Here is a 15,767-nt window from a genome sequence, read left to right as displayed (position 1 = left end):
TCATGTCTAAAACACCAAAAGCAACGGCAGCAAAAGCCAAAATTGACAAATGGGATCTCATTAAACTAAAGAGCTTCTGCACAGCAAAAGACACTACCATCAGAGTGAACAGGCAACCTACAAAATGGGAGAAAATTTTTGCAATCTACTCATCTGACAAAGGGCTAATATCCAGAACCTACAAAGAACTCAAACAAATTTACAAGAAAAAAACAAACAACCCCATCAAAAAGTGGGCAAAGGACATGAACAGACATTTCTCAAAAGAAGACATTCATACAGCCAACAGACACATGAAAAAATGCTCATCATCACTGGCCATCAGAGAAATGCAAATCAAAACCACAATGAGATACCATCTCACACCAGTTAGAATGGCAATCATTAAAAAGTCAGGAAACAACAGGTGCTGGAGAGGATGTGGAGAAATAGGAACACTTTTACACTGTTGGTGGGATTGTAAACTAGTTCAACCATTATGGAAAACAGTATGGCGATTCCTCAAGGATCTAGAACTAGATGTACCATATGACCCAGCCATCCCATTACTGGGTATATACCCAAAGGATTATAAATTATGCTGCTATAAAGACACATGCACACGTATGTTTATTGCAGCACTATTCACAATAGCAAAGACTTGGAATCAACCCAAATGTCCATCAGTGACAGATTGGATTAAGAAAATGTGGCACATATACACCATGGAATACTATGCAGCCATCAAAAAGGATGAGTTTGAGTCCTTTGTAGGGACTTGGATGCAGCTGGAATCCATCATTCTTAGCAAACTATCACAAGAACAGAAAACCAAACACCGCATGTTCTCACTCATAGGTGGGAACTGAACAATGAGATCACTCGGACTCAGGAAGGGGAACATCACACACCGGGGCCTATCATGGGGAGGGGGGAGGGGGGAGGGATTGCATTGGGAGTTATACCTGATGTAAATGACGAGTTGATGGGTGCAGCACAGCAACATGGCACAAGTATACATATGTAACAAACCTGCACGTTATGCACATGTACCCTACAACTTAAAGTATAATAATAATAAATAAAATTAAAAAAAAAAAAAAATAATGTTTAAAGGCTATATGGTTTTCAAATATATAATGTATTATACAATTTATTAAACCAATAATTTATTGTTGGACACCTAGATTGTTTTCTGTCGTTATTATAGTCAATACTGCTAAACAAATATTTGCACCCATGTTTGATCATTTATATAGAGTAAATTTTAAGAAGTGAAATCACTGGGTCAAAAGGAATAAAAAGGTAACTGACTGTGGAATCATGTTTGTAATCAACATTAATCAACAAAGCTTAGCTAACAACCCACCTAACCAAAACCCTCTATCTCACGACCACTCAAGCCTTTTCTCTCTCATCTGCACAAAGATGCAAAGCCATAAATAAAAGTAAATATTCTGTCTTTCACTAAATATACTTTCAAAAATGAAAACACACACTTACTACTTATCTTTATGTATTTACCAGCCAGGAAAAAAGTAGAAGAAAAGTGGATACTTTTCTCTCTTAAAAAGAAAAGATTATCTTTTGGATACGACATGTCTCATGTTCACTTATTTTTGATTATTTAACAACAAGGAAAATATAAGAGGAAAATGGATTATCTCTTAAGATAAAAGATTTATCTTTTAGGTACAACACGGCCCTCTACTAGATGCAAGATTTTTTATTTTAATCTGAGAGCAAAAATGGTCAAGTATGTTTCCAAGAAGGTACAGTGGAGCTTCTTCTCACAGCTCGGTCAGTCATAATCCCTTGGTAGGTGCTGCCACAGGCAAATGGCTTGGGGATACAAAAGGCAGCAGGACTGTGAACACATTCTGCTGCCCTGTGCCCAAATGTAGAATAAATGCAGTTTCTTAGCAGGGCTTGTATATTCCTAAAAACCGTCCCATCTCACAGTTGGGGCAAATTTGTGCTTTTTCAAAGAATTCCCACTGGTTTTTAACTAGAGTCCTAGTGCAGTGTAGAAAGGGAAACAGATCATTGTTATAATACTCCAACAGTTATTGAGTAAACAGTATAAAATTCTACATAAGAAATGAGAGACCTTGAAGAGTTAATGATTACAAATTAAAGTGCCTGCTGCAGGAAATATTCCTGAAAAGAGAAGAGCCTTTGATTCCTTCCCTGACCTTTTGAAGATAGTAAAGATGCTTGGCTATGTCATCAGCAGCAACTTACTTCATTGCTCAGAGATTTCAGTAACACAAATCACAAAAGATACATCTCAAAGAATCCAGACTGAAGCAAGGGGCTTCACTGTGCTGAGTTTTTTTCCCCTACTTATTTCTCTGTTATATTTTTATGACTTGTTCCTCTCGATTATTAGCAGAATTATTTTTGTTTATGGAAAAGATACATTTCTAAATTATTGCTCATGTTGCTATTGATATGTAACTATAGTAGAAATGTTATTCCATTGTTATATTCAGATCTAGTATTGAAAATACTTTCAAGGTATGTTAAAAAGCAATGTTTAGTTCATTTAAGCAAGCCAGAGTAAATAGAAGAAACAGAATGCAGGAATATAGTTTGTGTGTCTAATATCCCATTTATACGGTATTCTTGCCAGCTCAGAGTGACACCAGTCTCAGGGATGTGCATCTATCTATTACATATTTACTAGGTCACCTAGATTTTATGCCACTCTCCCACAGAGGCCTGCCTACACAGCAAGTATCATTCAGTAATGGGGAGTACCTCAAAAGCCAGTCAGGAAAACACAAACTACATGAGTACACAGAAAGAATTTAGTCCAGAAACTTGATTACATAGGTGAGGGGAGAGCTAAGAAGCAAAACAGAAGACACTGAGTAACCCAGAAGTCACTACTACCCCTAAGCCAAAGGGACAAAGAAAAGAGGAAAAGTTACCAGAACTAGGGCCCAAGTCAACAGGCAGAAGCTGAAACCACAGCAGACCTGTTGTGCTCCAGCTGAAGTCATAAAGAAGATAAAGCTGCTGACAAGAGATCCTGTGGAAATAGAGCGATTTGGCGGGGAAATGCCCTGGATTTCATTGCTTTTTATCCTGCAGTCTTTCCACAGTGCCTCCCATTGGTTGAAGACAATGAGGACCAACGGATCCTGGAGCCTGGAAAACCCAAGGGGTCAGCTCCCCTGGAATATAGAGCAAGAGAAGGAGGAAATCATGGGAAATAGGCCAGAAAGGCCCATACTATGAGGAAGAGAGTGTCAATAAGTTAGTATTGGCAGAGCATCAATTAATCACAGTGCCAGATATACAGGCTGTTGGTTGGGCTAGTTTTCATGTTATATGTTCATGCATTCACTCGCATTTCTATTGGAGTCTCGGTTTCCTAGATTTAAGAAACCAAATATTTACTGAGAACCTATTGTGTGCCAGCCACTTTTTGTTATTGTTTTGCTTTGTTTTTATTTTTCATTGGGGTTTCAGGGACTGGGTAAGGACTAGGAGGAATTCTCACCTGGCAACATCCTTGGAACTAGAACAAACTGGCAATATGTATCAATAAATTGAACTCACCTTCACCAAAGTAAAAACCATCTTTAAGAGGGAAGTTTTAAGAAACCTTCTTGTAGCACAGTTCTTGCCTTATTTTTGCCTTGCATGTGTGCACTACTGACTGCAATCCTGAAACCAAATAAGGTGTGGTCTAGCACTCTTTCCCAAGCATGAATCTTTACTATCTATATTTTATGCCCTTTAATTTGTTTTCCAGAAAGTTGTCTGATGTTAAAAATTGCAAGCTATAACTAAGGAGAGAATAAGTAAATTAACCTTTTTATTTTTTCAGACTGCCAATTCTGCTTTAGCCAGGAGAAATGATTTAGTAAGTGTATCTGTTTCAATATGGAACTTCTCATAAAAGGAAATCCCTCTACCCATTATATAAATTTTGAGCAAATATGGAAAGAAAAAGTAAATACTCATCAGTTGGCCATGGAGACCCACTGTCTTAGTTTAACCCTCATCCTAGCTTTGACATTGCTAGAATCTTGCTGACGTTTCTTCAGGTGTGTTTTATCTTTCAGGAAACTGAAGCATAACATCTGGAATAGTGTGGACAAAACATCTGTGGTAACTCTGGGAGTATTTACACTTTTTTAGGTGGTAACGGACATAGCAGGGCCCACTAGCCTAGACAACCCCTCCAGAAGCCAGGCACCTTGAGAAGTTGTCAAGTCAGCTTTGCAGAATTCTACCAATGTTCAAAGACTACGGAAAGAGGAGGATGATATGGGAGTTCTAATAATAAACACTTGCAAAACAAATTATCACCCAAACAAAGATTGATAACAATTATCTACTAACTTTAATTTTTGAAAGCATTTAATAGAAAAAAAAATACCTGTAGACATTGAGCTCCTGGATATTGGTGGTATACACGAGCTGCGCCTAAAATATGTAAGTGACAAGAGAAGAGCAAAGAATAAATTTTTGTTATCAGAATGTTGAGGCTTAATAATACCCATAGTTAATAGATGTTCGTAGCTTTTAAAGGGGACTGACAAGTGGCATATCTATGAGCTCTTCTTTCACAAGCCAGGGGAATTACCAGCCAGCCCACAAAGAAAAGCCAAATTCTAAACAGAGTAGTTGGCATATGAACAAACACTGGCAGCCCCTTCTTGCCTAAAAACCACCGAAATAGAGTAGTTGATCCTCCTTAGATTAGAACCATAAAACAAATAAAATGGGTCAGAGCTAAGCTCCTTTAACTAAACAGGATGGTGCCTAGGGGGACACTATAATGTTATTAAACTTGACATATGAAAAGAAATAACATGTGAATCTAAAAGGTGGTTGGCCGGCAATTCATTTATTTATTGAACAAATATGTATTGAGGGCCTGTCATGTGCCAGGACTGAGGATGTAGCAGTCAAAAAGCAAAACAATCAAATCAAAACTGTAAGCCCTGCAGTTTACATTCCGGTGGTGCAAAACAGATAATAAAGAAATTAATATGCAAAATTAATCTTTTGGATAGAAGATGGGAAGTGGGGGGGAGACAGCAATTATAAATATACTGACCAGGGAAGGACTCACTGAGAAGAGGACGCTTGAGCAAGGACTTATATATAGGAGGTGAGGAAAGAAAGCAAATATCTGGGGTCACATGATCCAGGTGGAAAGGCCATCAGGAAAAGCACCTGGAGCTTCTGTGGAACCACACACGAGAAGGACAGTGTGGCCTGAGCAGAGTGAACCAGGGACACAGGGGCAGCAAGTGAAGGGGCCAAATCATGCAGATGAGGTGGCCACGTCACCAAATGCTCAGACTGGGATATTTTTTAGAAAGAAAAGGGGTTCCAAAAGTAGTCATATTATATCATTTTTAAAATATGTGTTTATTGGCTGGGCACGGTGGCTCACGCCCGTAATCCCAGTACTTTGGGCACCTGAGGCAGGCAGATCATGAGGTCGGGAGATCGAGATCATCCCGGCTAACACGGTGAAACCCCGTCTCTACTAAAAATACAAAAATTTAGCTGGGAGTGGTGGTGCGCACCTGTAATCTCAGCTACTCAGGAGGCTGAGGCTTGGGGAATCACTTGAACCCGGGAGGCAGAGGTTGCAGTGAGCCAAGATTGCACCACTGAACTCTATCCAGCCTGGGTGACAGGGTGAGACTCCATCTCAAAAAAAAAAATACGTTTATTGACCTGAATTTGGTCTTATTATATTAGTGGAGCTATAAGATAATTCTATCCAAAATTTATTTTCAAAATAAAAATTTCCTGAAATATCTTAAAGTGATACAAACTTGTGAACATTCAAGCAACTTTAAAAAAATATTGGCCAGGCATGGTGGCTAACGCCTACCATCCCAGTACTTTGGGAGGCCGAGGCAGGCACATCATTAGAGGTCAGGAGAGTTTGAGACCAGAGATAGTGACCTGTCTCATCTTAAGTGACCAGACATAGTGAAACCCCGTCTCTACTAAAAATACAAAAAAATTTGCTGGGTATGGTGATGGGTGCCTGTAGTCCCAGCTACTCGGGAGGCTGAGACAGGAGAATTGCTTGAACCCAGGAGGCAGAGGTTGCAGTGAGCTGAGATTGCGCCACAGCACCCCAACCTGGGCAACAGAGTGACACTCTGTCTCAAAAAAAAAAAAAGATTATCTGAATATTTTTAAATGGTACAGATAATTATTCTTGATATGTATTCACATACCTTAATTGGTTATTTAGATATTATTGTCCCTAGCATTGTGATGTGGACATTTTTCAGGAACATGCGTTTTTTTCCATTTTTTAAAAAAACCCAGTTATTATTTTTACAAAACTGCAATCTTTTTTTAAAATTTCATTTTATGGTTAATATATTTGAAATTGTGGACAACTTTAATTGATGCTTCACTGTAGACTGTAATGTTTTTAACAGAGAACACATTTCTTCTCTAGATACTGATGAACCTGTAAGTTCTGCTAAATGAAGAATCTTTTCATTTTTTATATTAAAATATGTAAATATTTCAGGCCAATGTCATCATAGGTGCTGTCTTTCTACCTTCATTCAAAGCACTTTTGTTCAATAATTTTCTTACAAGATAAAACTTTCAAGTTGTCTATATCTGTGATTGTTTTAACATTTTGCCAAATCTAGATATTGCAAAATCATAGACTTTCACAATTTTTCTCCATTTTGGTGGAGAATAAAAATTTATGCAGATAAAATTAGAACTCAAAATACATCAAAGATTTTTCTGAAGCACAATTGTCAAATTAGATAATTAAACCATATCTGCTTTCATCTTTTGATTTGTTCAATTCCTTTTTGGCTTTTGTAGGGGGAAATCTGAGCTTCTTCCTTTGCAAGCCTTATTTTACATAATTGTAACTTGCTAAAAGCTTCAAAGGCTGAATTTCCATGCTACATTCATTGAGTAATCGATCATAAATTTTCAACTGGTCTTGAACATAATGCAATCTAAATTTGGGTTGCTTTACAAAGTGGTTTTTCAAAGGCTCAGGCATTCCCGAAATCCAATTGACGACATGCAACACAGACAGGAATATACATATAGTAATTCTGAAATGTTTCCTTGCATGGTAGTATTTGATATCAGCTTCTGTCAGAAAAGTTTTGTAGATCAGTTATATAATCTGTGTGTGTGTATTTATTTATATTTATAAATTTTGACAATTTTAGTTTCTATTTTGACTGACAGAATACCGCAGCTTGTTTGAATGCAGTCACAAATTTTGTGCACATTACAACCAATTCCAAGTACATTTCTGCTCCATAGCTTGTTAACTTGGTAAGAATATTTTATCGCAATGCATGCTCTATTAACATTTGTATTCCTATTCTTACAACAAAACAACAGTTTATCTTCAATGGTGAGCTTTACAACTAAATTTACAGTGGCATTAACAATGTCAGATGTTTCACTTTTTGACTAGGAAATAAATTCTCACATATTTTATTTTGATTATTTGAATTAGATAAAAAACAAAATTGAAACATTTCGGAATTAATACATTTTTGAACTGAGACCTTTAATGACACTATTATAAAAAACATTATTTGAAGGTTTGCAAAGGAAAATCACTCATTAATTATTACCAGCTTACTTACAAGGACAAGAAAATGTGGAATTGAAGATGAGCAAAATTAATTTGTGAATTATTTGATACTAATGCGAAAGTGTGCTTCACAATGATATATACATAGGCCTCCAGCAGCTGCCATGTTGAAGTCATTTTAAGGCATGTTCTTCTTAAATTATTAACTTTGGAAATAGATGCCAAAGCTTCTTCACCATATTTGTACCTTCTGGTTTTCAAAGGGATAGTGAGCCTGTATGGTGCATGGTAAATATTGACAAATATTTTCCACATGTTGCATATTCGTTATCAGCTTTCTTGAGACAATTAAACATGTGCGTTTTGTTTTGGTTTTGTTTTCAGCTAACTGCTGAAAGGGTTTATTGTAAAATTGTAAAATGAAAATGGCATTATCATATAATGAAACAAATAGAGCTTCACATATACAAATAATAACAAAACTGCTTTAATAAAACAATTAGGTTACACTATACTCTATGGCAAAATTACTTAGCCTCTATTTCCTAAAATTTGTATGACATTAAGCCACAATTTCTCCCATTTTCTACTGACTCTGAGGAGGTTCCATGCATCTCACAGGCCACCCACCACACGACCATGGGAGGGCACGAGTGGTGGTTTGCCAAGTGGCCAGCAGGGGGAAAAGCCTCAGAAATGTTTCTGCTACCACCGAAGATCAGAAGAGTTAGCTACCTCTGACTACTTGTGCTTGAGCTCTTAGCTTTAACAGCCAGCACCTGCATATAATTCTTGAACGGTTGATGCTAGCTAGGTTTCATCTGAACGGAATCAAGAAAAAAGACAAGTTATCACTAGCCATCTTTTGCATTCAACCAAAATTAAATCAGAATTTGGCTGGGCACAATGGCTCATGCTTGTAATCTCAGCACTTTGGGAAGCTGAGGCAGGCAAATCACCTGGGGTCAAGAGTTTAACACCAGCCTAGTCAACATGGTGAAACACTGTCTCTAATAAAAATACAAAAATTAGCTGGGCATGGTGGTGCATGCCTGTAGTCCCAGATACTCAGGAGGCTGAGGCAGGAGAAACACTTGAACCTGGGAGGCAGCAATGACAGTGAGCCAAGATTGCGCCACTGCACTCCAGCCTGGGCGACAGAAAGAGACTCCATCTCAGGGAAAAAAAAAAAAAAAGAGCACTGTTCACTGAATATGTGTTCTATACACTGCTAGAGGAGACCATGGAAGAAGCTGGAAGGAGGTCTGTTAAGCCATACTGGCTTACTTAATGCAAATAGTGATAAGAAAACTTTAAATAAAATTGCAAATCTGGGGTAAAAAGTAAAGTTAATAGGATGTGACAAAAACAAGCATAAACCCAGGACTGTCTCAGGTAAACCAGGATTTATGGTCACCCCAGAAAGATCGACGTAAGACTATGGCTTTTACTCCAAATGAGATAGGGAGTCATTGTGGGGTTTTGAGTAGAAGAATGACTGGGTCTGACTTTAGTTTTTAAAGGTGACCCTGGCTGCTTGAGAACAGACTGTAGCGGGGGAAAGGGCAGGAGACCACTTAGGAGCCTACAGCTATAATCTAACATTGAGAACAAAGACAATGGTTCCCTAGTAGAGAGACAAATTCATATCCTTAAAACTGTGTATGTGTTTGGAGAAAAGAATAGTTAGGGGGTAAACCACCCCTGAGCTCAAATTTCAGGTCTGTGCTTCTGGTTATTTCATATAGGGAACAATGACGAATCAACACATCATAGTACAAAATTACCAGCTATGAAGAGCATCTACTTAATTCATCTTACACTAATTCCATTCTCATCAAGCAACCTTTTAATTATAACGTACGTCCATATAGACTTATCCATAGGAAGAGAATGCATATATGAGTAAATACAGCTGCTTTGCTTGACTGCTTTAACTGTAACCATAAATTAATAAATTTGATTTCTAAGTTCTGTGTTTTTGTTTTTTGTTTGTTTTTTGAGACAAGCTCTCATTCTGTCACCCAGGCTGGGATGGAGTGGTGCAATCATAGCTCACTGCAGCCTCGACCACCTGGGCTTAAGCGATCCTCCTGTTTCAGCCACCCGAGTGGCGGGGACCACAAGCACGTGTCACCACACCCTGCTCATTTTTTAATTTTTCGTAGAGATGGGGGTCTCACCATATGGCCCAGGCTGGTCTCAAATTCCCAGCCTCAAGTGATCCTCCCGCCTCAGCCTTCCAAGCTGCTGAAATTACAGGCCTGAGCCACTGCACCTGCCCTAGGTTTTTAAAATATATATATATAATCACTTGTCAGTTTGGTTAGCTTCAGTTGGTTCCCTAGAGCTTCATCATCTCCGTGTAAACTAATAATTGAATTTCCTAATCTATTCAGCAGAAAATAAGACCTGGGAAGTGGTGACCCTAAAAAGTCACCCTGAGAAGACTTGTCTAAGCTGCCACCTGGCCTTCCTCGGTGATCTCTGGCCTGAGTACCATTCCAGTCAAACAGCAACATGCATCTCTGATGACCCCACAGTAACAGAATATCCCCAGTGAATCAGACAATACTCTGCCTGTCACCATGCGCTCATTAGAAAAAATTTAGTTCTTGGCCGGGCACGATGGCTCATGCCTGTAATCCCAGCACTTTGGGAGGCCGAGGCGGGCAGATCACTTCAGGTCAGGAGTTCGAGACCAGCCTGGCCAACACGACGAAACCCATCTCTACTAAAAATACAAAAATTAGCCAGGCGTGGTGGTGCATGCCTGTAATCCTAGCTACTTGGGAGGCTGAAGCAGGAGAATCACTTGAACCTGGGAGGTGAAGGTTACAGTGAGCCAAGATCATGCCACTGCACTCCAGCTTTCGAGATGGAGTGTGACTGTCTCAAAAAAAAAAAAAAAAAATTAGTTCTCAAAAGCTCAAACTCATTCCTCTGTGATGATTTTCTCAATTCTCCTCCTCTTTCCAAAAACATCTTTAGATGAACATTGAGGCATTATTTTTTCTCTTTCTTGGATATATTATTCTTCTTTCATATCATTTTATGTGGGATACAATTAATTTTAAGAAATGCATTCAAACATCCATATTTAAGGACTATAATAAATGAAAAGTTACCGGCAAGGGACTTGTGTTATCCTGAACAGAAAGGATCTCTGAAGTCTCGTCAAGGTTACTCTCCTTTCTGGAGTGCTGATCCAGGGGAAGAGGAGCTGGGTTGGAATATTCATCACTGTCCTGAAGGGTGGAGCGTTCCAGTTCCTCCAATAAGGCATCTACACCATAAGAAGTAAGAGAATCATGACAGAGAATATTTAAGTCTCTAAAGTCATTTTCTCCTTAAGTATCTTCACGGTGCCCACATTCATCTCCTTCTTTTCTTCAGTTATGGCTATTTTCAAATACTTTCCCTTATTCCTTATTTCACTTCAAGAATGTGGTGAATTCTATCAAGAAATGTTTAATGCCTCCATAAATTGTGGTTTTTTTCTTATTTTCTACGGTTGCATTCAATTTCAGAGTCTCATGCTATAATTTGATTTTTTATACTACAGGTATTAATTTTCATCATTCATTTAGGGTAGACTGCCCACAAATATCCCTAATTAGAAAAAATAAAACTGGGCTGGGTATAGTGGCTCATGCCCGTAATCTCAGCACTTTGGAAGGCTGAGGTGGAGAATCCCTTGAGCCCAGGAGTTCCAGAACATAGCATAATCCAGTCTGTATTAAAATATGAAAAAGTCAGCCCAGCATGGTGGCGTGCACCTGTGGTCCCAGCTACTCGGGAGGCTGAGGTGGGAGGATCACCTGAGCCTAGGTGAGCCTGCGTTGAGTCAAGATCACACCACCACACTTCAGCAGCCTGGGCCAAAGGAGTGATACATTGTCTCCAAAAAAGAAGAAGAAGAAAAAAAAAACAGACAAAAAAAGACAAAAGAAAGAAAAAAATCCTAAATGCTTTTTTCCATCAGAAAAATACAAGCAATTATATCATCATTTTTCAAAACATACAAGGGAAATAACACTTATTCTTAATCCTAATGATATTTTTTCTTAAATCTTAACAATTATCCTGAGCACATAACAAAATTCTCAAAGCAAGGTATAAGTATTCTGTCTTTTAGGGTGTGGAGAGAAAAAATGGGGAGAAAATTGAGATATTACAAAATCAAGTAAGATGTTGCAATTTAAATAGTTGGGATTTGTTACTCTCGTAGTTTTTTTTTTTTTTTTTTTTTTTTTTTTTTTTTTTTTTTTACTAGTACCTATCTGTTATAATGAAACAAATAATAATAAAAAGTAACACATGCCAGGCACTGTGCTCAGGAGTGTACACATTTCATTTACTCATCCTAACACTTTGAGGCAGATGATATTATTGTCTTTATTTGGTAGATCACAAGAAAGAGACAAAAATAATTTGCTTAAGCTCATGAGTGCAGAACCAGGACTTGAATCTGGGCTATCTGATCCCTAGCCCCTGCAGTAACTGAAAGTTAGAAGTTCCAGTCTCCTGTCTTAGACGTATTCCTGGGTTATCTTGAGCATGTCATGTCCTTCTCTGATGCAGTTTCCTCATCTACATAACAAGGCAATTGGATTAGAACAGTATTTTTCAAATTATGGCTCAATACCCATTAGTGGATCTCTAGCAGATTTCTTACCACACGTTATAGTTTTCCAACTTTAAACACAGAATTATATTATATCTAAGGACCTGTCTACATCTGAAGTTCTCACATAAGGAAAATAAACTTCACAGGTCATTTAAAAAAACCCAGATTTTTCATTTATTTTAGATTTTGGAGGAATGAATATTTCTTAATGGCATTAGAAGAGATCTAATCCTTTTTTTTTTTTAAACAAATGAAATCTACAGAGCTTTCATAATCATTCATTTCTCAAAAATGTTGACTTTTATGTACCATTTTAGAGATAAGCAAACTGAACTAAACTTTAGGGCAAATGAATAACTGTAACGGGAAAAAAGAGATGAGGGGGAACCTATAGCATTAAAAAGTCGAGAGACTTATAATTAATTTCAGTGTATGAATTTTATTTGGATCGTTAAATCTACTTAAAAATGAAACAATCAAGACTATTGAACACTGACTGGACATTAAACAATATCAAGTAAGTACTGTTTAAGTGTAATAATGATATGTGATAATATTAAGTAATTCTGTTAAGTTTTTAGGTGTGATAATGGTATTTCACAATATTAAGGAATTACTATTAAGGCTGTTGTGGTTATGGCAATGGCATTACAGTTATATGTATAAACATATTTATTTATTTTAGAGGTTAGTGCTAAAATATTTACAGATAAAATGACATCTGATATTGTTTTAACATAATTATAACGGTGAAAGGAATGGGTGGGCCTATATATGAAATAAGACTGATGAAAAACTGTTTAGGCCGGGCGCGGTGGCTCAAGCCTGTAATCCCAGCACTTTGGGAGGCCGAGACGGGCGGATCACGAGGTCAGGAGATCGAGACCATCCTGGCTAACACGGTGAAACCCCGTCTCTACTAAAAAATACAAAAAAAACTAGCCGGGCGCGGTGGCAGGCGCCTGTAGTCCCAACTACTCGGGAGGCTGAGGCAGGAGAATGGTGTGAACCCGGGAGGCGGAGCTTGCAGTGAACTGAGATCCGGCCACTGCACTCCAGCTTGGGCGGTAGAGCGAGACTCCGTCTCAAAAAAAAAAAAAAAAAAAAAAAAGAAAAACTGTTTAAACTGGTTGATGGGTATATCAGAATTCATTAAACTATTTTCTTTACCTTTGCATATTTAAATGTCTTTATAATAGAAGGTTTTTAAAAAGAAGTACAAATAGGCTGGGAGCAGTGGCTCACGCCTGCAATTCCAGCACTTTGGGAGGCCAAGGCGGGCAGATCGCCTGAGGTGAGGAGTTCAAGACCAGCCTGACCAACATGGAGAAATCTGGTCTCTACTAAAAACACAAAATTAGCCAGGCAAGGTGGCACATGCCTGTAATCCCAGCTACTCAGGAAGGCTGAGGCAGGCGAATATTTTGAACCTGGGAAGTGGAGGTTGCGGTGAGCCGAGACCGTGCCATTTTACTCCAGCCTGGGCAACAAGAGCAAAACTCCATCTCAAAAAAAAAAAAAAAAAAAAAAAAAAAAAAAAGAGTCAGAAGAAAGGATAACTAAGGTAGAAAGAGAAAGAAAACTTTTTGCCTCAGATTTTTATTAGCCAGACCCCACACCAAATTTGAGAATTTTGAATTTTTGTTCTGCATCTTTCAATTAAGCTAGAACCTCTTTCTTTTCAATTTTCTAAGCTTTGCTCTAACTAGAAGCTAAAGATCCTCCTGAGCTCAAAATTAAAATAAAGATTATAAGAGAGAGGAAAACATACCACTAAGAGCAGGAAGTTGCCCTCAGAAGCACCAGCTAACCAAAGTTATCAAAACTCTTCTTTCTGGGTCATGAGTTATAGGCTTTTCGCTTCCTGTTTCATGAGTCTGCATATCGCCAACACTCGGAGGTTATTATGCCTTTTGCCAGATTTTGTAATTTGAAGATGACTAATTTCAGTATGACAAATATGGGATTCCTGGAGGGTGGGGGCGGGGGAAGTGGGTACAAGACTGAAGACTCTATAATTCTTCTCTGTAGTCTTTTACTGTGGAGATGAAATAATATCAATATTAACATGAAAGGAATAAAGTGAGGTCTCTTGGGAGTCTCTATGGGTTGCATGGATTTCATTCGGAGGCAGAATCTGCTCCTGGTTCCTCTTTATCATGCCTAATGCCTATGTAATGAGGGTTTAGGTAAAACCTTCTGGGTGGATACAAGCTGATAGCCTCTGAGGCACTACTGCAGACAGGAAATATTTGCTCACTTGAGCCAACCTGTCCTCGATGCAATTTCTCTGCCAGCAGGAAGAAAGATCCACACCAAGTCTCAAGGGTAGTTACTGGGCTGATGACAATTTGAAGAAACTGTTGAAGTGTAGCCATCAACAGCCTGTGGAGATGTAGCCAACTGGATAATCTGCACAAATGCTAGCTTCCAGGCTACTTGGTACTTTCTGTATTCCAGGACAAGATTTACCTAACATCTAGCCTGCTCAGGAAATGCAAAACAACATAAATTTCTGTTAAATCTGGGTTACTTCATTGGCCAGAACACCAGAACCAACAAACTTCTAAAATAGGAGAGCACCTTGTTGCTTAGTTTTGGTGTCAGGTGTTCCCGACAATGACATTGAAAAAGTTATTTTCTTTTTCTTAGTTTTCTCATCTGAAAAAGACGTGGATAATACCTATTTCAGAGGGTTGCTGCAGACACTAAAATCATTAACATATGTAAAAATGTCTAGTTTTTGCTTGACTCACTAAATAAGTATTAGTTTCCTTTTGAATTATTTGCCATGAAAGCCATTCGGTGTCCTCCCCGCCAAAAAAAAAAAAAAAAAAAAAAAGAAAGAAAAAAACGAAAAAGGAAAAAGGCCCTAGCCCTAGTGGAACTCAAGCAGAAATTCACGTTCTTCCAGCACTTACGCAGGATAAGAATTTGGATTCTACCGGAAGTCCAAAAAAGAGTCTGGCCCAGTATCAAAATAGACTTTACCGCCAAAGCAGTTTGATAGTTATTAAACACTACCTTTTTCACTTCATTGACATCTCTTGCCTCCTGGTAATTTGCCCTTTACTTTTCCTGTTTCTCCAGCTTTGAAATCACACGCCATTTTTTTAAGACAATGTAACAATGTGCAAGATATTTTTTGTTGTTGTTTTTTGCACTTTTGACATATCCCATCCCCAACCACACCCCAAACCAGGACACTGTGGAATTAATACAGCTTGGAAATTGGGTAAAGTTGAGTGACTCAATGTTAGTTAGATGCTGGCAACAGTGTTGGCAAAGGCTATGGAATGAGTCCCAAGAATGACAAACTTTACATTACTCCAAAGGTTTGAAATCCAGGATCTCTCTGGATAATGTGGCTAATAGTTCCACTGCTGGTTTTAATTGCCTTGGAGTGGAAGGAGGTGTCATATTTTCAGGCCATAATAATCTCTTCCTTCAGAATTCTTCTGAATAAAAAGCTTAGCAACAACATCACTAGAGTTAGAGTGCTATGCCTTCTTGATTTAAGACTAAAACATGGAACAAATGAAACCACTCTGTCCTTTTTCCAACCTCTACAGATCC

At 38.3% G+C, this 15,767-nt stretch overlaps 1 protein-coding gene across 3 annotated transcripts in view; it reads right to left on the bottom strand.

Annotated features, from left to right (window-relative positions):
* The window catches only part of LPXN (leupaxin), a 48,819-nt gene that overhangs the window by 30,171 nt on the left and 2,881 nt on the right, over nucleotides 1-15,767 (bottom strand). For 2 of the 3 annotated variants that reach the window (XM_074013554.1, XM_005577792.4), the window contains exons 2-3: nucleotides 10,690-10,847; nucleotides 4,376-4,422 (exon numbers count right to left, since the gene is read on the bottom strand). Coding sequence is in view for 1 of the 3 variants with exons in the window: in XM_005577792.4 (XP_005577849.3) it covers nucleotides 4,376-4,422; nucleotides 10,690-10,847 (205 nt within the window). In the remaining 2 variants the exon portion in view is untranslated. Of the gene's footprint in view, nucleotides 1-4,375; nucleotides 4,423-10,689; nucleotides 10,848-13,962; nucleotides 14,088-15,767 lie in introns of those variants that run through there. The other variant, XM_074013555.1, reaches the window with a different exon arrangement.

The sequence above is a fragment of the Macaca fascicularis genome, chromosome 14 (genome assembly GCF_037993035.2).
Source record: "Macaca fascicularis isolate 582-1 chromosome 14, T2T-MFA8v1.1".
NCBI classification, from domain to species: Eukaryota; Metazoa; Chordata; class Mammalia; order Primates; family Cercopithecidae; genus Macaca; species Macaca fascicularis.
Note: the sequence above shows the minus strand (reverse complement) of the source record. Positions and strands in the feature narration are given on the sequence as shown.